The following is a 21,267-nucleotide window of genomic DNA, read 5'->3' on the forward strand; positions in this document are numbered from 1 at the left end:
CGTCAACCCTCCCCCGCTGCTTACTTTTGCTGGCGGGGGGCCCCAACCCCCGCCAGCCGAGGTCCAACCCGAAGTCTTCATATTTCGTCTTCCTCCAACTCCTCCGTGGCCATGCTGTAAGTAACGCTGCTGATTCGTTGAATCCAGTTCGGAGTCTGACGTTGCAGCACGTTGTACGCGCGTACAACGTGCTGCGACGTCAGACTCCGAACTGGATTCAACGAATCAGCAGCGTTACTTACAGCATGGCCACGGAGGAGTCGGAGGAAGATGAAATATGAAGACTGCGGGTCGGACCTCGGCTGGCGGGGGTTGGGGCCCCCCGCCAGCAAAGGTAAGCAGTGGGGGAGGGTTGACGGCGGGGGGGGGGGGGGATGGAGAGTGGCGGCGGCGGCGGGGGGGGAGGGGGAGGGAGGCAAAAATGTGCTCCCCCTCTCTGGCTCTGGCCCCCCCCTACCGCCAGATTCCAGATACGCCCCTGTGACAGACAAAAAGACTAAACATTTGAGCATAGAATGATGTACATACCAATGATAGCACAAAGTTGAGAAGAGCAGTGCCACTATAAAACAGGACAGTTACTAGTGTGGTCACTGTGGTAAACAGCAGACTCACATTGCGGCTCATCACAATCCACAAGGAATCTAGAATCTGGAGGGAAAAAAATTATAGCATCTTATTTCACCATTCTCCACATAACTTATCCTTCAAAATACTGGCAGCAAAATAGCAATTATTAAAATTTAAACAGATGAGCTATCCATTTAAAGTTATCCACATATACTCAGCAGAAACAGCACATTATTTGTAAAGACATATGTACATTCAACGGTTGTAAACAGAAACTTATCTGTTGAAGTAATACAGTTGGCCCTCCACTGAATATAGGGCTCAAAGTATTTTGATCTATTAAAAAAAAATCAGTAGGCATGTGAAAGGCAATTCTATAAGCTGGCACCTAAATTTTGGTAAACAAAAGTAAACTGGGGATATAGATACTATGAGGTCTCTCCAGTTATATTAAATACTTAGAAACAGAAACCTGTTTACATCAGCATCTATGATACTAAATTCAAACTCTGTACATAGTATAGAGCAGAATACTAAATTTAAAAAATAAAAAATAAATATATTAAATGTGAACAGTGCTCAGAACTGGGCACATGAGTAAAGCTGTCAGACAGTACACTCATCACCACAAACCTGCATCATTGCACTGTCAGCCCTCCCTTCCTGCCTAGATGTAAATACTGGTGGTGTTATCTTAACCTTGCACTAAACACCACTACTCAGCTGGGGCTGACATAGCCCAACACAGTAGACAGCTATACTTGTCCCAGAAGTATGCTACTCTTTTTTATTATATATTTTTTCCTATATTTTGTATGCTGTGCAATCACTGGTGAAGTTATACACTGGCATCCATACTCGCTCACGCTCTCAACATGCAGTCACATGTTTCGCCTAGTGGCATCTTCAGGAGAACGAAATCTAAAACATAAAATGGATAATAGCAACTATAATGCTCATGCCTACTAACGCTCATCAAAATTTAAAGATTTAAAAAACACTTATCTTACTTAGCGGAAAAACCGCCAGGAAGAAAACAGTCAGCACTACCGATCAGGACAGTAGAATGCCAATGCATGCGCTGTATGATTATATACTCAATACCCTATTACAAGTGGGTAACTGCCCACCAATCGATAGCTTTGTTGAGGCCTCTGGGATATGTAGTCTGGATCAGGCGACCCTCAGGGGGAGGAATGCTGGCTTCGGTCTAACCCCTGGTAAGCATTTCCTCAGTTGAGAGGTGCCCAGCTCTACCACCGGCTGCCTTTCAGGTGCTGTGGAGGACTTGCAGCTCATCTGCATATCCTTACAGCCTTCTCCGGGGTGACACCCAGGTCCACTCCGATCCACTCAGGGCCTCCGCTCTAGGTGCATTTTTCTCTTTACATCTAATCTTCTTCCCAGTTGCTAAAGTACCTCAGTCATTTATGGCCCCTATTCACATTCTCTTCCTAGCCCTGTCCCTTCCTAATCTTTTCCCTCACCCCCTACCTCTCTCCGCTACAGGAACTCACTGCCCATCCATCGACTTCATCACCTCACCTTCTCTCCTACCTTCTTCCTCCCTCTTGGCTTTTAATCTCCGCCTCTTTCTTCCGTCCATTTTGCCTTCCCCATTCCACCTAAATACCTCTCGCCTTCGACGCCTTCGTGGCCACACCTCTCCTACTCTCCTCCGCTCTCTTTACTCCTTCTCTTACTCTCAGCTGGTGACATCAATCCCAATCCTGGCCCCCCTCACCAACTATTATCCCAACTCTACAGATATCACCGCGACCTCTCTAACCTCATCTCTATTTCTCTACTCCCCTCCTCTTCTCTGCCCTTCTCTTGCGCCCTATGGAATGCCCGCTCTATCTGTAACAAACTCGCCTATATCCAGGACCTCTTTATCTCGCGTCACCTCCATCTGCTCTCCATAACAGAAACCTGGCTCTGCCCTGATGACTCTGCTTCAGTCGCAGCCCTGTGCCATGGCGGTTATCTATTTTCACATACTCCTCGCCCTGCTGGCCGTGGAGGCGGTGTTGGACTACTTCTCTCTACCTCCTCCAGATATCAACCCCTTCTTCCACCTCAATCTCACTGTTTTTCCTCCTTTGAAGTCCACTCTATCCGCCTTTTCTCTCCTCTGCCTCTTCGAATAGCGGTCATTTATCGTCCCCCTGATAAGTCCCTTTCATCCTTTCTCAGTGACTTTGACGCCTGGCTTGCCTTCTTCCATGATCCTTCCTCCCCCTCTCTCATCCTTGGTGACTTTAATATTCCTGCTAATGATCCTTCCAACTCTTATATTTCCAAGTTACTCGCTTTAATGTCCTCCTTTAATCTCCAACTATGCTCCACCTCCCCCACTCATCAAAATGGTCACTGTCTTGATCTCATCTTATCTTCCAACTGTTCACCCTCTAGTTTCCTTGCCTCTGATCTTCCCTCCTCTGATCACCATCTTATAACTTTCACACCTAAATCTCCTCCCTCCCAGTCCCGTCCTATCTTATCTAATTTATCTAGGAATCTTCACGATATTGACCCTTCATCTCTATCCTCCCATGTTTTAAACCTCCTCTCTACTGTGGCACCATCCACGTCTGTCAATGAGGCTGTTTCTTCTTACAACAATACTCTATCCTCTGCCTTAGACACTCTTGCACCTTTGATGACCCGCCCTGTAAGGCGTACAAAACCCCAACCTTGGCTGACTTCTAATATCCGCTACCTACGTTCCTGTACCCGCTCCGCCGAACGCCTCTGGCGGAAATCTCGGGCCCTTGCTGATTTCTTACACTTTAAGTTCATGCTGACCTCCTTCCAATCTGCTCTTTTACGTGCCAAACAGGATTATTATATCCAACTGACCAACTCTCTTGGCTCTAATCCTCAACTTCTCTTCACCACATTGAACTCTCTCCTCAAGGTGCCCCCTCCCCCAACTCCCCCTTCATTATCTCCTCAGACCCTTGCTGAATTCTTTCACAACAAGGTTCAAAAGATAAACCTTGCTTTCTCTACCTCACCACCTCTCCCTCCACTAGTCCATTCCCCTCTCTCTCCTTCCCCTCATTCCCTTTCCTCCTTTCCTGAAGTTACTATTGAGGAAACTACACTTCTCCTTTCTTCCTCAAAATGTACCACCTGTTCCTCTGATCCCATTCCCACACCACCTTCTTAATGCCATCTCTCCTGCTCTTATTCCTTTTATCTGTCACATTCTCAACCTCTCACTTTCCACTGCGACTGTCCCTGCTGCCTTTAAACATGTTGTGGTCACACCTCTCCTTAAGAAGCCTTCACTCGACCCTACTTGTCCCTCTAATTACCGACCCATCTCCCTCCTTCCTTTTCTCTCCAAATTACTTGAGCGTGCTGTTCACCGCCGCTGCCTTGATTTTCTCTCCTCACATGTTATTCTTGACCCACTACAATCTGGTTTTCGCCCTCTCCACTCAACCGAAACTGCGCTTACTAAAGTCTCCAATGACCTATTACTGGCTAAATCCAGAGGTCAATATTCCATCCTCATTCTTCTTGATCTTTCTGCTGCTTTGGACACTGTCGATCACAGCATACTTCTCGATGCCCTGTCCTCACTTGGATTCCATGGCTCTGTCCTTTCCTGGTTCTCTTGCTACCTCTCCCTCCGCACCTTTAGTGTTCACTCTGGTGGATCCTCTTCTACTTCTATCCCTCTGCCTGTCGGCGTACCTCAGGGTTCTGTTCTTGGTCCCCTCCTCTTTTCTATCTACACTTCTTCCCTTGGTTCATTAATCTCATCCCATGGCTTTTCCTACCATCTCTATGCTGATGACTCCCAAATCTACCTTTCTACCCCTGATATCTCACCTTGCATCCAAACCAAAGTTTCAGCGTGCTTGTCTGACATTGCTGTCTGGATGTCTCAACGCCACCTGAAATTAAATATGACCAAAACCGACTTCTCATTCCCCCCCCCCCCCCACAAACCCACCTCCCCGCTCCCCCCGTTTTCTATTTCTGTTGATGGCTCTCTCATTCTCCCTGTCTCCTCAGCTCGAAACCTTGGGGTCTTCTTTGACTCTTCTCTCTCCTTCTCTGCTCATATCCAGCAGATTGCCAAGACCTGTCGTTTCTTTCTTTACAACATCCGTAAAATCCGCCCCTATCTTTCCAAGCACTCTACCAAAACCCTCATCCACACCCTTGTCACCTCTCGTTTAGACTACTGCAATCTGCTTCTTGCTGGCCTCCCACTTAGTCACCTCTCCCCTCTCCAGTCGGTTCAAAACTCTGCTGCCCGTCTCGTCTTCCGCCAGGGTCGCTTTACTCATACTACCCCTCTCCTCAAGACCCTTCACTGGCTCCCTATCCGTTTTCGCATCCTGTTCAAACTTCTTCTACCAACCTATAAATGTACTCACTCTGCTGCTCCCCAGTATCTCTCCACACTCGTCCTTCCCTACACCCCTTCCCGTGCACTCCGCTCCATGGATAAATCCTTCTTATCTGTTCCCTTCTCCACTACTGCCAACTCCAGACTTCGCGCCTTCTGTCTCGCTGCACCCTACGCCTGGAATAAACTTGCTGAGCCCCTACGTCTTGCCCCATCCTTGGCCACCTTTAAATCTAGACTGAAAGCCCACCTCTTTAACATTGCTTTTGACTCGTAACCACTTGTAACCACTCGCCTCCACCTACCCTCCTCTCTTCCTTCCCGTTCACATTAATTGATTTGATTTGCTTACTTTATTTATTTTTTGTCTATTAGATTGTAAGCTCTTTGAGCAGGGACTGTCTTTCTTCTATGTTTGTGCAGTGCTGCGTACGCCTTGTAGCGCTATAGAAACGCTAAATAGTAGTAGTAGTAGTAATCATAGATGTATTGAGCTTCCCTGTTCAGTAAATTAGACACAATATTACCACCATGTGGTTGTTGAATACAAGCTAAAACAAGAAAATTCAAATCTTCCTCTGTATGGCCCTCTGAGTCCCAATGGCCCACCAGCGGAGCCTCTTTCTTGTGAGTGTGCAAGTTACTAAGATGTTCCCCAATTCTCTGTTTAATTTTCCGTTTAGTTTGCCCAATATACCATAGCGAGCAGGGGCATTTGATGCCGTAGATGACTTGTGTCGTATCACAATCGGTCCTATCTTGCAATGTATGATGCGATTTGTGACCGGATGCGTGACTTGTGTAGTAACCCACGCATAACAACAATAAGTACAGCCTTGGCATTGAAAATGTCCTCTGCTATGGGCAGGAGTCACCGCACGTTCCTTATACTTAAGGAGCTCACCCAAGTTCCGTGATCTCGTATAAGCAAAACGGGGCAAAGGGGCAATACCATGTAACCGCATCATGGGCCAGTGGGACTTAATGATACTCTTGATTTGAGATGTCCTCGAGGAAAAAGGTAACACACACGTCATAATATCATCATCATAAACTTGTTTGTTCTCCTGTCGAGGTTCAAACAACCAACACCTGCGAGCGTTAAGACGCTCTTTTATGAGCCTTCCTTATGACTTTACGTGGGTACCTCCGCTGCTCAAATCTGTGTGTCATTTCTGTGGCATGCTTACTGAAGCCCACTCTTGAATCACATATCTTCCTCACCCGTAAAAATTGTCCAAAGGGAATAGCCTTCTTTTGAGATAGAGGGTGGAAGCTAGAATAATGTAACATACGACGGGTTCATTTTCAGTAAAGGCAGTAGATGAAAGTCCAAAAACTGGGACAGAGGCTCATGCAATGAGTCGTTACTGCCCACAATGGACGAGCAGGAGGATTCCTTAGACTTTTATGAATTTTTGGTACAAATCTAAGGAGACTCTCACATTTTTTCTTGGTGACTAAGGAAGAAGAGAACTCCTTAGCCTTAACCCTCGTCTCTGAAGAAAGCAATTGAAACCCGCGGAGTCAGGCGGTTCCAGGGGAAGGCGTTTGAAGAACACTGAAAATTAGCATTTTCAGCGAGGCGAGATAAAGTGCACAGCTTTTCACCAAGTATATATATTTTTAAAGCCAATGTGATTATTATAGCACTGTGGTGTTGGGAAGCAAATGAAAATGAGAAAGAGTCTCCCAAAAAAATTCTTTAGAGCAACCCGATGAAAGAAGTGCTATACCACTTTAGAGCAGCATTATTGTCTACATGAACAGTGGAAGATATCTGAGGGTTCTCTATATCAAAAAAATATATGTGTGAGTTTATACTGGTGTGAGCTGTGACATTAAGTATTAGCAGGATAGGAACACTTGGAAAAAAACTGAGTAACAGTGGGCATAATTGAAAGATGTAAAGGCTATAAACCTTTTGTTAGGAAATTAAACAAAAATAAGAGGAAGAAGGGGCTACTACGGTTTTCAAAAAAATGCATAAAAGGTTTTTTAAAAAATGAGGTGGGCTTTATTTTCTTTTTTATGATTTTTTATTCAAATTTTGTCAGAAGTATACAAGATGTGTTCAATAGCTAACAATTATGTAAACAACAACATTTTGTTAAGGGAAAAACAAACAGGTATGGAATGAATTACATGACACTGTGTATTTATATATAATAGTATAGATGAGTTACAACATATATAGAAACAGCTATAGTCAGGACCTATATATCATTATTATTACAGAACTTTTCTAGAGGACATCAAGTCTTTTGAGTTTGAGAAAAATTGTGGTTACATAAAGAATTTGCTAATTCATATTTTCTAATGGAACATAGATACAAACACCATTCTATATATGTAATTTTTGAGTAACCCTTCCAATGAAGAATAAATAGGTGAGTCACTATAGCCAACATGATGTTAAATAATTTGGAATAGCATTCAAGGAGTTGTAAGTCAGGGCTGGAGGAACTTAGAACGATAACACTGTATGTTATTTGCTTAGGAGTTTCTACTGGTATAATAGAGATTATCTTTTCCCAAACTGCTGACCAAAATATTTGAATATTAGGACATTAAAATATAGGGTGATGTTATCCCCAGATGAAAGTTTGCATGACCAGCAAAGGGGAGCTTTGATAATCTGAAGGGGGTCCAATATGCTTTATGAGTAATATAATAGGAGGATTGTGACATGGATGCAGACAGAATAGGTCTCAGAGTGCGCAGTGGCAGGATCCTCTTTCCAGAGCTTAGCCTCCCACAGGGTCGTGACTTTAACGAATTTGTTATTCAACACAAATGACAAACTGAACGGATAATGCAACTGTTATTTCACCTTACAGTCAGTCAGGCACCTCGTGACTGCTTGAAACTCCCGCCTGCAGTGCAAAGTAATAGCCGAGATGTCTGCAAAAATTTCCACTTGTGCACCTTCCAAAGTAATGTGCCCACCTTGTGGGCTGACTACAGAATATGCTCTTTCAAAGGGAAATGGAGGAAACATGAAACTATATTGTGGGGCCAGTCTACTAATTTGGAGCCCAGTGTCGCTATCCCATCTGCCTCAAACAGGAACTGGTGGCATACCTGCTGCATTGGTCCTCCCACATCATGGTCTCGCTGCATTTCAGGTACATCCCAAGCACACAGATTGTTGCAGTGTGCTCAATTCTTGCCATCATCTAGTTTAGCTAAAAGCTCCTCATATTAGTGTCCAGAGAATCTGCAAGCTTCGGCAGGTCCAGCACATCTTGATCATGCTGGATTACTTGCTCCTCACAATCATTAAGCTGGTGACTCATATCATCAATTTTTTTTATGCAAACTGTCCCATCCGCTTACAACTCATGCTTAAAGGTCACAATAGTTTATTTGAGGTCTGCCATCCACTCATTCAAGTCCCTCCTGCTAATCAGATCCTGTAGATTCAGCAGTGGGTCACTGCTTGCATCTTCCTCCTCTGAAACACCTTGCGGTGGTGAAGAAGGAACCACAGTCCCCGCCATCTTGGCAAGCACCTGCTCTAAGGAACCAGCGGCTCGATAAACAAAAGATTTGAGATCAGTCTTGTTTGTTTTTTAACTAGCCAGCAAGCAACAGTGATCCCAGTCTGTTAAGGCACTATATACAACCTCTGCAGCCGCTAATAACAGCTAATTGCTTAGGGCTTGGAGGAGCTCGTGGGCTAGGCAGCAATCAGCAGGATGACATAATTTCCTCTGCAATTAAAAAAACTTTTAATTGATGTGCAGCCTTAATATTTACATGTGATGGAATAGCATGAAAAAACAGGATGTGTGTTAAGTGAGAATGGGGGTCATAAAGAGTATGCATGTATGTGTGGACTGTGAAAGATGGAGTTATGCATTTGTTTCCTTGCTGATTTACAACAGTAACTTTCTCCTTATGTGCACAACTTTCCTTTAATGGTCAATTTATGTGTGTTAAGTTCTGTCACACTGGAAATATGCTGCCTATGGTGTATATGATACCATCTTGCTGCATCCTATACAGACAGCATACACATCTATCTACTCTGTGGAATTTAAACATGTAATTTTGAAAGGGCTGATAAAGACACAAATGAAAACTGTCATTGACATAAGCCATTTTCCAGTATTCCCTGTAAAAAGTATCTAAAATCACTGTGCATCTCCAACCAGTTTTGCAACATGCTGCATATTACTAGGCCATTTGCAATTACAATGAAACTTACTGAATAGACTATTGTGGCTGTGGTAGAGTAACTGTTCTAGAAAACTAAATTTTTCTGCTTAATCAGCATAACCAAAAGGAAAATAATTTGCCTCATCAAGGTACTGGATCAGTGATCTCTTATTCTGTTTCACTAAGTGAAGTACCCCAATTGTACATGTTACAATGAACTTCCTTACAGATCCCCTTACAGTGTAAGAGATGTGGGAAAAGCAAACACTTACAGAAAGAAATGTTTCAATGTTCTCATGAACAAAGTTGGCAACGTCTTGCCACTCCAAAATGTCACCCAGCCAGCTGTTCTGGCGGTGTATATGCATCTTGTGCCCTTTGTGTCTTCCAGCATAGGTAACATTCTGTTAAAAGAAACAGAAGTAAAATGTAATGTTACACATTAGCATAAAAGAATGCGAAAGATTACATCTGAATGATTTGGCTGACAAATACAAGCCACTGGTCTCCTGCTCAATTTACTTTGACTGGTCAGTTGGTATCAGATGTTTTTTTTTAAATATCATGAAAAATTCCCATGAATATCTAATTTAGTGAATGTTTTAACCCTCTATGAAAACCACAGCCAAAGGAGAACATTGGTTAACTTTAAGCAACAACATTAGATCTATGTGGATTGGTTGCCATCTTCTGGTTTTCTGTTGGTATTACAAGGAACAATCTAAACTGCATAAACCAACTGATAATCCTTAGACTCAAGATTCACCATTTGTGCAGGGCAGTAGTTCTAGGCAGGACTGGATCTTTATGAGTCAGTAGGTACAGTAAGAGTTTATGACACAGAACAATACAAATTGTATTTACCTATATTACAGGGATGTGTGCGTCAAATAAGGGGGTAATTACGTTAGACTAGTTATCTGAATACATGTCACATTATTAGAGCATGTCCTGGTTGAACATTCTAACAGTCTGTTCACAGCTATAGTATCAATACACAGAAAATTGCACATTCTTACTAAGTGCATAAGATTGCACCTTCCCTGCTCTCCCCTCATACCAACAGATGTTTAAAACATTTTTTCACCATGATTCAGTCTTATTTCTAGGTCCTGCTCAGGGACAGATTGAGTAAGTCTGGATTCTACTTCCATTGAACGTAATGGAAGTAAAACCCGGACTGGCTCAATCTGTCCTCCTTTTTCTACAGCCATATGGAGGGGCATAATCGAACGCGAACACCCATCTCCATGGGCGACTATTTCCGAAAACGGGTACGTGAAGGGGCGTACCAGACCGTATTTTCGAAAAAAAAATGGGCGTCCATCTTTCGGTTCGAAAATACGGTTTTTACGGACCAAATGTGCCATGGATTTAGTCGTTTGTGAGCTGGGCGTTTGTTTTTTTTTTAGCGATAATGGAAACTAAAAATGCCCAGCTCACAAACGTCCTAATCCAAGCCATTTGGTCGTGGGAGGGGCCAGGTTTCGTAGTACACTCGCCCCCCTGACATGCCAGGACACCAACTGGGCACCCAAGAGGTCAGTGCGATGGACTTCAGAAACTGCTCCCACAAGCATTGCTCCCTTATCACGGGTGCAGAGCCCCCAACCCCCCTCCCCCAAAACCCACTACCCACAAATATACAACACTACCATAGCTCTTAGGGGTGAAGGGGGCACGTACATGTGGGTACAGTGGGTTTTGGAGAGCTCCCATTTACCAGCACAAGTGTTACAGGTGGGAGGGGGATGGGCCTGGGTCCGCCGGCCTGAAGTGCACTGCAGTACCCACTAAAACTGCTCCAGGGACAGGACTTGTTGCTGGTGTATAACCTAGACACAGCAGTTCACACCTGAAGCCTAATCTAACTGAAAACGTCCTTTATTTGAATAAGCACCTTTACTCACAGTTAACTGCAGATCAGAGGTTGTGCCCCACTGGCAATGAGTCTCACTGGTACTGAGATTAGCAGTAGGTCAGAGCTGGCAAAATGCTGTACAATGCCCTCTTTCACCAACATTCAAGGTAAGAACTAGGTTCTGTAACGTAGCTAACACATGAAAGGGATCTAAAACTGTGTTACAAAAATGGCCACTACCTCATGGACTACCGGAAACGCAACAGGGCACACTCTGACCCAGTAAGTAGAGGGAAAAGCACCATGGGAGTAGAGCCTACCAACTACCAACATCGTGAGCATTTAACACAAGCTAGTGGAATCACGGAGCCCAATACCCTACACCCACCACAATGCATTTGCTGATGTGACTCTGCAGTGCCCTTAACAGAAAAGGTGTCACACTCACCCGAGACCCACATCAGAACCAGGGAAACGCTGTCAGAGGATAGAACACATTCTGCTGTCATGGAGGTGGGTACGGAATTTGAGGCTGGCATACAGGCTGGCAAAAAAAGTTTTCAAAGTGGGTTTCTTTTGGTGGGAGGGGGTTAGTGACCACTGGGGGAGTCAGGGTAGAAGATCCCCGATTCCCTCCAGTGGTCATCTGGTCAGTTGGGGCACTTTTTTGGGACTTGTTCGTGGAAAAAAAAGGGTCTCAAAACAGTGACCCAAAATCGCGGTAAAAACGCCTTTTTTTCGATTATCACCTAAAGACGCCCATCTCTGCTCGGCCGATAACTACGCCCCAGTCCCACCTTCACCACGCCTCCGACACGCCCCCGTCAACTTTATTCGTTCCCGCGACGGAGTGCAGTTGAAGGCGCCCAAAATCGGCTTTCGATTATACCAATTTGGGCACCCGCGAAAGACGTCCATCTCCCGATTTAGGTCGGAATATAGGCGTTTTTCTCTTTCGATTATAAGGTGGATGGTAACCCAAATCTAGCTGTTCTCTAAGTCTCCTACCCTTCAATTTGAACTAATAAGGACACTGTTAGGGGTGAAGTTCAGCAGGGTTTCTACCAGTGTCTATGAGATCACAAAAGTACTCTTGGCACACCAAGTTCCAATCACATGAGAAATAACTTTAGGAAAAATGTCATTTCTTCTTCTGAGGGTATAGCAAATTTACTTACCTGTAGCAGGTATTCTCTGAGGACAGCAAGCGATTATGCTCACCTGTGTGTGACATCATCCACGGAGCATGGTACAGAAATGCAGCCTAGCCTAGTTTCTCTTTAAGAGTTTGAGGCAGCACTCAGATGCCATCCCGCCCAAGTCGCAAGCATGGGACCAACAGTATTTATAACATAGCTAAAAATAAATCCAACTCCTAGAAGAAGTGGGAGGGTATGCTGATGATATCACTGTCCTTATTCCAATATTTGATTCTCTGGATTCTATTTCATCATCTGTTCAAAGATGCATATCTACAATTAGTGCTTGGATGTTAAAGAATAAGCTTAAACTCAGATAAGACTAAATGTTTACTTTTGGACAATAACCCTGATTCTTTAATTGACAATATTATTGTAGATAAAAAAAAAATACTCTCTTTCACCTTGTATTAAAATTTTTGGAGCTGTTCTAGATCAATCCTTGCCATTAGTATCACAGGTTAATTCTTTGTTAAAGAGGTCCTTATTTCTTCTGAGAAGCCTAAGAAGAATTAGAAAGTTCTTTGAAGTTGTTCAGTTTAGACTACTTGTCCATGCTTTACTTTTGTCAAAATTAGACTATTGTAACCTTATATTTCTTGGAACATCGAGATTTAATCTCCTTCGCTTGCAAACGATTCAGAACATGGCAGTTAGGTTAATATACTCCTTGTGTAAATATGACAGGATTACTAAATTTTACAAGGAACTTCATTGGATGCCTGTTGAGGCAATAATCAGGTTTAAGATTTCCTGTTTTATGTTTCAGGTACTACATGGAGAATGTCCAGCATATATGTTATCTCACTTCAAATTGCTAAGTTCTTCTAGAAGCAGGCAAGTTCTCCTTCTTTCCTTCTGTTAAGGGGATGAAACGGTTGAAGATCTGGAAATCACTGCTTGCTTATCAAGCCCCTAAAATATTGCGCTTATATGCTAAGGTAAAATTATGTATCATACCTGATAATTTTCTTTCCATTAATCATAGCTGATCAATCCATAGACTGGTGGGTTGTGTCCATCTACCAGCAGGTGGAGATAGAGAGCAATCCTTTTGCCTCCCTATATGTGGTCATGTGCTGCCGGAAACTCCTCAGTATGTCGATATCCAAGCTCCATCCGCAGGACTCAGCACTTAGAGAATTACACCCACAAAGGGACACTCTGCCCAGCTCACCACCGCCGAAACGGGGGAGGGGAATGAACCCAGCTCATCCCCACACAAGTGGGGGAGGGGAATCCGTCCAGCTCATCCCCGCGGAGCGGGGGAGGGACATCACCCCGCCGATGCGGGGGGATCTGGCTTATCCTGCAACCGCAAACCGCGGGAGGAGCTGACTGACCCTAACACCGCCGAAGCGGAAGGGGTACAAAGCTGCCCTACAGCCGCACGAAGCGGGAGGGAGCGCCGGCAGAATTTATGTCTCAATCCAGCCCCGTAAAACGGAGGGGAGAGGAATGCAGCAGCTCACTGTAACACAACTCGTCTCAACTCTTGAAGAATCCAATTGAAAAAACTTGAACACAAGTCCTCCTGAACAGGAACTGAAGACTAAACTTGAATCTGAAATGCAACCAGAATATAAACAGTACAGATATCTGGGAGGGGCTATGGATTGATCAGCTATGATTAATGGAAAGAAATTATCAGGTATGATACATAATTTTACCTTCCATATCATCATGCTGATCAATCCATAGACTGGTGGGATGTACCGAAACAGTACTCACCCAGGGCGGGACATTGAAATCCCTGACCGCAACACTGAAGCTCCAAACCGGGCCTCCGCCCGAGCAGCCACAGTCAAGCGGTAATGCCTGGAGAAGGTATGGGCCGATGCCCAAGTTGCCGCCTTGCAAATCTCTTCCAAGGAGACGGACCCGGCCTCTGCCATCGAGGGCCGCCTGAGCTCTAGTGGAGTGAGGCTTCAGCTGGATAGGCGGCACCTTCCCCGCGGCCACATAAGCCGCTGCAATGGCTTCCTTGACCCATCTTGCCACTGTAGGCTTAGCAGCCTGCAGACCCTTACAAGGACCTGCAAACAGGACAAACAGATGATCCGATTTCCGGAAATCATTGGTCACTTCCAAGTATCTGAAGATGACTCGTCTCACATCCAGATATTTGAGAGCAGAGTATTCCTCTGGGTAGTCCTCCCTACGAAAGGAAGGGAGACAGAGCTGCTGATTCACATGGAAGCGAGAAACAATCTTGGGCAGGAAGGAAGGCACTGTGCGAATAGTCACTCCTGCCTCAGTGAACTGCAGAAAAGGCTCTCGACATGAGAGTGCCTGGAGCTCGGAAACTCTTCTGGCTGAAGTGATAGCCACCAAAAAAACTGCTTTCAACGTCAGGTCCTTCAGAGATGCCCTCGACAAGGGTTCAAAAGGCGGCTTCTGCAAGGCTCTTAGCACCAGGTTGAGATTCCACGCAGGCACCACTGAGCGCAGAGGAGGGCGCAGGTGATTAACTCCCTTGAGAAAACGTACCACATCTGGCTGCGAAGCCAGGGAAGCACCCTTCAGGCGGCCCCTGAAGCAAGCCAGAGCCGCTACCTGGACTTTAAGGGAACTGAGCGACAGGCCTTTCTCCAGACCTTCTTGCAGGAACGCCAGCACTGAAGAAATTGGAGCAGTGAAGGGAGAAAGTGAGCCTGCTTCACACCACGCTGCAAAGGTACGCCAAACCCTGGCGTAAGCAGTAGAAGTAGAGCGCTTCCTCGCTCTCAGCATAGTGGCGATGACCTTGTCTGAGAAGCCCTTCTTCCTCAGACGCTGCTGCTCAATAGCCAGGCCGTAAGACCAAAGGGGGAGGGATCCTCCATCACCACGGGACCCTGATGCAACAGGCCCTGCTCCACTGGCAGCCGCAGAGGGTCGTCCACTGAGAGCCTGATCAAGTCCGCATACCAGGGACGTCTGGGCCAGTCCGGACCCACCAGGATTATCCGGCCCGGATGCTTTGCCACCTGGTCTAGTACCCTGCCCAACATGGGCCAGGGCGGGAACACATAGAGAAGCTCTTGAGTCGGCCACTGTTGGAGAAGAGCATCTACTCCCAGAGATCGAGGGTCCCGTCCTCTGCTGAAAAAGCGCGGCACTTGGCAATTGGCCGATGACGCCATCAGATCTAGGCTCGGCTGGCCCCAGCGCTTCGTGATGTCCAAGAACGCCTGAGCCGATAACTGCCACTCTCCGGGATCCAAGGTATGGCGACTGAGAAAGTCCGCCTTGACATTCATGACTCCGGCAATGTGGGCTGCTGACAGCTGTTCCAGGTTCGCTTCCGCCCACTGGCATAGATTCATGGCTTCCTTGGCTAGAGGGGCGCTCTTGGTACCTCCCTGGCGGTTGACATAGGCCACAGCCGTGGCATTGTCCGACAGGACCCGTACTGGCTTCAACGCCAGTACCGGGAGGAACTCCAAAAGCGCCAACCGAAAGGCTCTGAGTTCCAGGAGGTTGATAGACCACTTTGCCTCTGCAGGAGACCAGAGCCCCTGCGCTGTCCTTCCCAAGCAGTGGGCTCCCCAGCCCGTCAAAGAGGCGTCCGTCGTGACGACAATCCACTCCGGGGTCACAAGAGGGATCCCTGCAGACAACTTGTCTGTCTTCAGTCACCAGCTCAGTGCCTTGCGCACTGCTGGGTCCAAGGGAAGGTGCACAGCATAATCCTCCGACACCGGAGTCCAGCGCTGCAGCAGAGAGTGTTGTAGTGGTCTCATATGAGCCCTGGCCCAGGGCAATACTTCCATCGTGGCCGTCATAGAGCCCAACAGCTGCACATAGTCCCAAGCCCGAAGCGGAGAGGCTACTAGGAACTGGTCCACCTGAGCCTGAAGTTTGACAATCCGATTGTCTGGCAGGAACACTCTGCCCACTTGGGTGTCGAATCGAACTCCCAGATACTCCAGGGACTGAGTCGGGCGCAGCTGGCTTTTCTCCCAGTTGATGATCCACCCCAGGGAGCTCAAAAGAGCAATCACCCGGTCCACAGCTTTGCCGCACTCTGCATAAGAGGGGGCTCGGATCAACCAGTCGTCCAGATAAGGATGGACTTGTAATCCTTCCTTTCGCCGGAAGGCCGCGATGACCACCATTACTTTGGAGAAGGTCCGCGGAGCAGTAGCCAACCCGAACGGGAGGGCTCTGAACTGGAAGTGTCGGCCCAGGACTGCAAAACGCAGAAAGCGTTGATGAGGAGGCCAGATGGGAATATGCAAGTACGCTTCCTTGATGTCCAAGGATGCCAGGAACTCCCCTGCCTTCACTGCCGCTATAACAGAGCGGAGAGTCTCCATGCGAAAGTGCCGAACTTTCAAGGCCCGATTGACCCCTTTGAGGTTGAGGATAGGCCGTACAGAACCTCCTTTCTTTGGTACCACAAAGTAAATGGAGTAACGTCCCTTGCCAAGCTGATTTTCTGGCACCGGAACGACCGCGCCCAGGCGGATCAGATTGTCCAAGGTCTGCTGCACTGCCACAGCTTTGACCGGAGACTTGCAGGGAGAGAGTACAAACCCGTCTCTTAAGGGTCGGCAGAACTCTAGCTTGTAGCCGTCTCTGATGACTTCCAGCACCCAAGCGTCTGAAGTTACCCTGGTCCAGACGCCCAGAAACGAGGACAGGCGTCCTCCAATCTGCACTGGGCCATGGACCAGGACCCCGTCATTGGGTACGAGACCCTGGGGGAGGACCGGAGGGCGCACCTCCGGGACGGCGGTCTCTGAGAAAGGAATGCTGCTTGGGGGAGAAGTTCCTCTTGAAGGAAGAGGGGGCAGAGGAGCCCGACTTGCCCGGGCGGTACCGACGGGCTTCTTGAAACCGTCCTCTGGAGTTACCGGGGCGAGCACTGGCCCGAGCCCTGACCTCTGGTAACCTCTTGCCCTTAGACATGCTGAGATCGGTCACAATTTTGTCCAGCTCGACCCCAAAGAGCAGCTTGCCTTTAAAAGGCAACTTAGCCAGGCGGGACTTAGAGGCGTGGTCCGCAGACCAATGTTTCAGCCAAAGCCAAAGCCAAAGCTGCGCAGAGACGGTCTGAGCCATACCTTTAGCCGAGGCTCTCAAGACATCATACAGTAAGTCTGCCAAATAAGCCAAGCCCAATTCCAGGGCTGGCCAATCAGCCCTCAAGGAAGGATCCGAGGGGGAAGCCCGCTGCACAATCGTCAGGCACGCCCTGGCCACGTAGGAGCCGCAAACTGAGGCCTGCAAACTTAAGGCAGCCGCCTCAAAGGACGACCTTAAGGCCGCCTCCAATCTTCTGTCTTGGGCGTCCTTTAGGACCGTGCCACCTTCCACCGGCAACGCCGTTTTCTTAGTCACCGCAGTGATTAAAGAATCCACGGTAGGCCAAAGAAAGGCCTCACGTTCACTTTCAGGCAAAGGATAGAGGCGGGACATAGCCCTAGCCACTTTAAGGCTCGCTTCCGGGACATCCCATTGAGCCAAAATTAAGGTGTGCATGGCATCATGCACGTGGAAGGTTCTAGGCAGGCGCTTCGTCCCCAGCATAATGGCAGAGCCAACAGGGGCTGAGGGAGAGACGTCCTCCGGAGAGGAAATCTTCAAAATGCTCATGGCCTGCACTAACAGGTTGGGCAAATCCTCTGAGCGAAAGATCCGTGCTGCAGAGGGGTCATCCGCTCCATCCGAGCGGGAATCCGTCTCCTCCAAGGAATCCCTAAAGGACCGTTGGGAGAACTCAGATACGCTGCCCTCATCTACATCAGAGGAAACAGAGTCCTCTAAGGCCTGGGAATCCACCCGAGGGCGTTTACTTCCGGGGGCCTCAACCCCTTTATCGGACAAGGGAGAAGGGGCAGCGTTTTGCATAAGAAAGGCCTGATGCAGCAGCAAAATAAACTCGGGGGAGAAACCCCCCAGACTGTGCACTTCAGCAGCCTGGGCCACAGCCCTAGACGCACCCTCAACCGGCGCTCGCAAGAGCGGGGGAGAAACATGCTGCGCTTCCAAAATGGCGTCCGGCGCGACACTCCGCGAAGGAGCCGCGCGGGAAGAACGGCGCTTAACTTTAGCTGCTTTTTTGCCGTCGCCCAAATCAAGGGCGGCCATGGCATTAACGTCTCCCAGCTCAAGGGCGGCCCAAGAAGAAGCCGTCCGAGCAGAGTGGCCGGCCAAGATGGCGGAGGCGAGCAGCGGGGGATGGGCGTTTATGGCGGGAAAAACCGCCGCACCGGAGGAAGACCCGGGACACTGACCGGCCTCCGAACTGACACCCAACAAGGGCGAATCAGACTTTAAGACCCCCGCATCCCCGCTAGAAGCGCACACGCGGTCCGGGGAGCGATTCTTCGCGCCCTCGCCCTCTGACGCCATAGGCCACGTGGAGATCGATCGGGGAACCCCCTGCCCGCTATAAAAAGGTAAAAATTACCTGCTTCTCGCTCCGAGCTGTAACGACCTGGTGTCCCAGTGAGTAGCTGCAATAAACGTTTAAATAAACGTCGAAATAAACGCCCTTAAGGACGTCCAAAATTTTTTTTTTTTTTTTTTAATAGAGCCAGCGGGAGGGGGGAGAAAAGGAGGGACCTGGCGCCACCAGGTTTGCACTTGCTCAAGAAGAGCCCTCAACCCCAGGTACTCAACAAAACCTAAAAATTAGGCTTGGAGACCTAGCCAGAGCTGCTGCTGTGTGTGACCACCACCTGCTGAGATAGAGAACATACAGAGGAGTTTCCGGCAGCACATGACCACATATAGGGATGCAAAAGCTTTGCTCTCTGCAGCTCTGCCAATAGTAGCCCTGGTTTCCTTCTTGCGCCGCCGCCCTGCCTTTAAAATTTTTATTTTCCCTCGAGGCGCGCCAGCGTTGAAGCGAAGGCAGCAGGCTCAGCTCGGTTCCAGTCTTCGTTCCGTTCCTTCGCATCATGGCTCCGCCCTCGCGCAAACAGGAAATACGTCAGGCGAGGGCGTAGCCATGATGCGAAGGAATGGAATGAAGGCTGGAACCGAGCTGAGTCTGCTGCCTTCGCTTCAACGCTGGCGCACCTCAAGAGGAAAATAAAAATTTTAAAGGCAGGGCGGCGGGGCAAGAAGGAAACCAGGGCTACTATCGGGGAGCAGAGCTGCAGAGGGCAGACGGAAGATGGACGACCAGGGGAGTGGGGAGGGCTGGAAGAAGGCAGATGGAGAGGAGGGCAGGGGGGAGACGAGGGTTGCTGGACATGGGTGGGTGGATGGAGGGCAGGGGAGAGGAGGGTTGCTGGACATGGGTGGGTGGATGGAGGGCAGGGGAAGGGAGGGTTGCTGGACATGGGTGGATGCAGGACAGGGGGGACAGGAGGGTCGCTGGACATGGGTGAATGGAGGGCAGGGGGGACAGGAGGGTCGCTGGACATGGGTGGATGGAGGGCAGGGGGGACAGGAGGGTTGCTGGACATGGGTGAATGGAGGGGAGAGGAAGGTTGCTGGACATGGGTGCATGGAGGGCAGGGGAGAGGGGGTTGCTGCTGGACATGGGTGCATGGAGGGCAGGGGAGAGAGGAGGGTTGCTGGACATGGATGGAGGAGAGGGAAAGGAGAGAGAAGAAATGCTGGACATGGATGGAGGGGAGGGAAGAGTGAGGAAGGAGATGAGAAGAGGGAAAAGGAAGAGAGGAGAAAAACTGCACATGGATGAAGAAAATAGGCAGAAGCTGAGGACCAGAAATGAAGAAGAAAGGAGGAAAGTAAAGAAATAAATGGTAAGGAAGCCCTGGAAATGGAGTTAAGAGGACAGATAGCAGCAGAATCGGATACTGGGCCAGCATGAGCAGAAAAACAAAGTCACCAGACAACAAAGGTAGAAAAAAATCATTTTATTTTCATTATAGTGTTTGGAATATGTCCACTTTGAGAATCAGGTGCTCAACATTAAAAGTTTATTACTTATTTATGGCATTTTATCCCACATTAAACATGAATTAGATTGCCCCCCCCCCCCCAGGTTCTCTCCCCGGCTATAGCCAGCTCTGCAATTTGGGGGGGGGGGGCGCAGAGGTGGACGAGGGGCGCAGAGTTGGACGGGTGGGGGCGCAGAGGTGGACCGGGGAGAGAGCCTGTTGTTAAACATTTACCAGCACACCACTGGATTGAGCTCTACTACTTGTATTTCCTTTTGTATTTGATTCTTATCTTATTGTGAACCGCTTTGAACCAATTGTTGGTATCAGCGGTATATAAATTGTAACTGTAAGTGAGAATAATTGACCTGCTGTCCTCAGAGAATGCCTGCTACAGGTAAGTAACTTTGTTTTCTCCGAGGGCAAGCAGGCTATATCAATGTCACATGTGGGAATACCTAGCTACCAGGCTCACCGAAAACAATACGAGGACAATAAGGATTTGCAATGAAGAGATTGTATAAATCAATTAACATGAAACTATATACAAACTGGCTGTGAGGGTGCAGCCTGAAACAGAATAAAATGGGCCTAGGAGGGTGGAGTTGGATTCTAGACCCCAAATAAATTCTCAAGGACTGTCTGACCAAATCGGTTGTCGCATCGGGTATTCTGCTCAAGACAGTTGTAGGATGTGAATGTGCAGCCCTGCAAATTTCTTCAATGGCGGCTGATCTCAAGTGGGCTACTAACACAGCCATAGCTCTGACATTGTGAGCCTTGACATGGCTCTTCAGAATCAGTCCAGAATAGGCATAAGTGAAAGAGATGCAGTCTGCCAGCCAGTTTGAAAGAGTGATTTTACTGATGGCTATCCCCATCCGGTTGGGATCATAAGAAATAAAAAAACTGAGTGGACTGTCTATGGGGCCTAGCCCACTCCAGGCAAAGGCCAAAGCTCTTTTGCAGTCCAAGGTGTGCAGTGAACTTTCACAAGGATGGGCATGCAGTTTGAAGAAGAATTTTGGCAGAACAATTGACTGGTTAAAATGGAACTCCGAAACAACCCTAGGAAGGAAATCAGGATGGGTGTGGAGAACTACTCTGTTATGATGAAATCTTGTGTAAGTCGGATCTGCTACTAGGGCTGAGGTTCACTGATCCTATTTGCTGAAGTGACCACCACCAAAAACAAGACCTTCCAGGTCAAGTACTTCAGAGAACAGTGGCTCGAAAGGAGTCTATCAGTTGGGT

General features: G+C 47.8%; 1 protein-coding gene across 1 annotated transcript in view; it reads right to left on the minus strand.

Annotated features, from left to right (window-relative positions):
* The window catches only part of TMEM245 (transmembrane protein 245), a 342,105-nt gene that overhangs the window by 132,516 nt on the left and 188,322 nt on the right, over window positions 1-21,267 (minus strand). The window contains 2 exon segments of the mRNA XM_030204645.1: window positions 529-651; window positions 9,379-9,510. Coding sequence (XP_030060505.1) covers window positions 529-651; window positions 9,379-9,510 — 255 coding nt within the window.

This window comes from Microcaecilia unicolor, chromosome 1, assembly GCF_901765095.1.
Source record: "Microcaecilia unicolor chromosome 1, aMicUni1.1, whole genome shotgun sequence".
NCBI classification, from domain to species: Eukaryota; Metazoa; Chordata; class Amphibia; order Gymnophiona; family Siphonopidae; genus Microcaecilia; species Microcaecilia unicolor.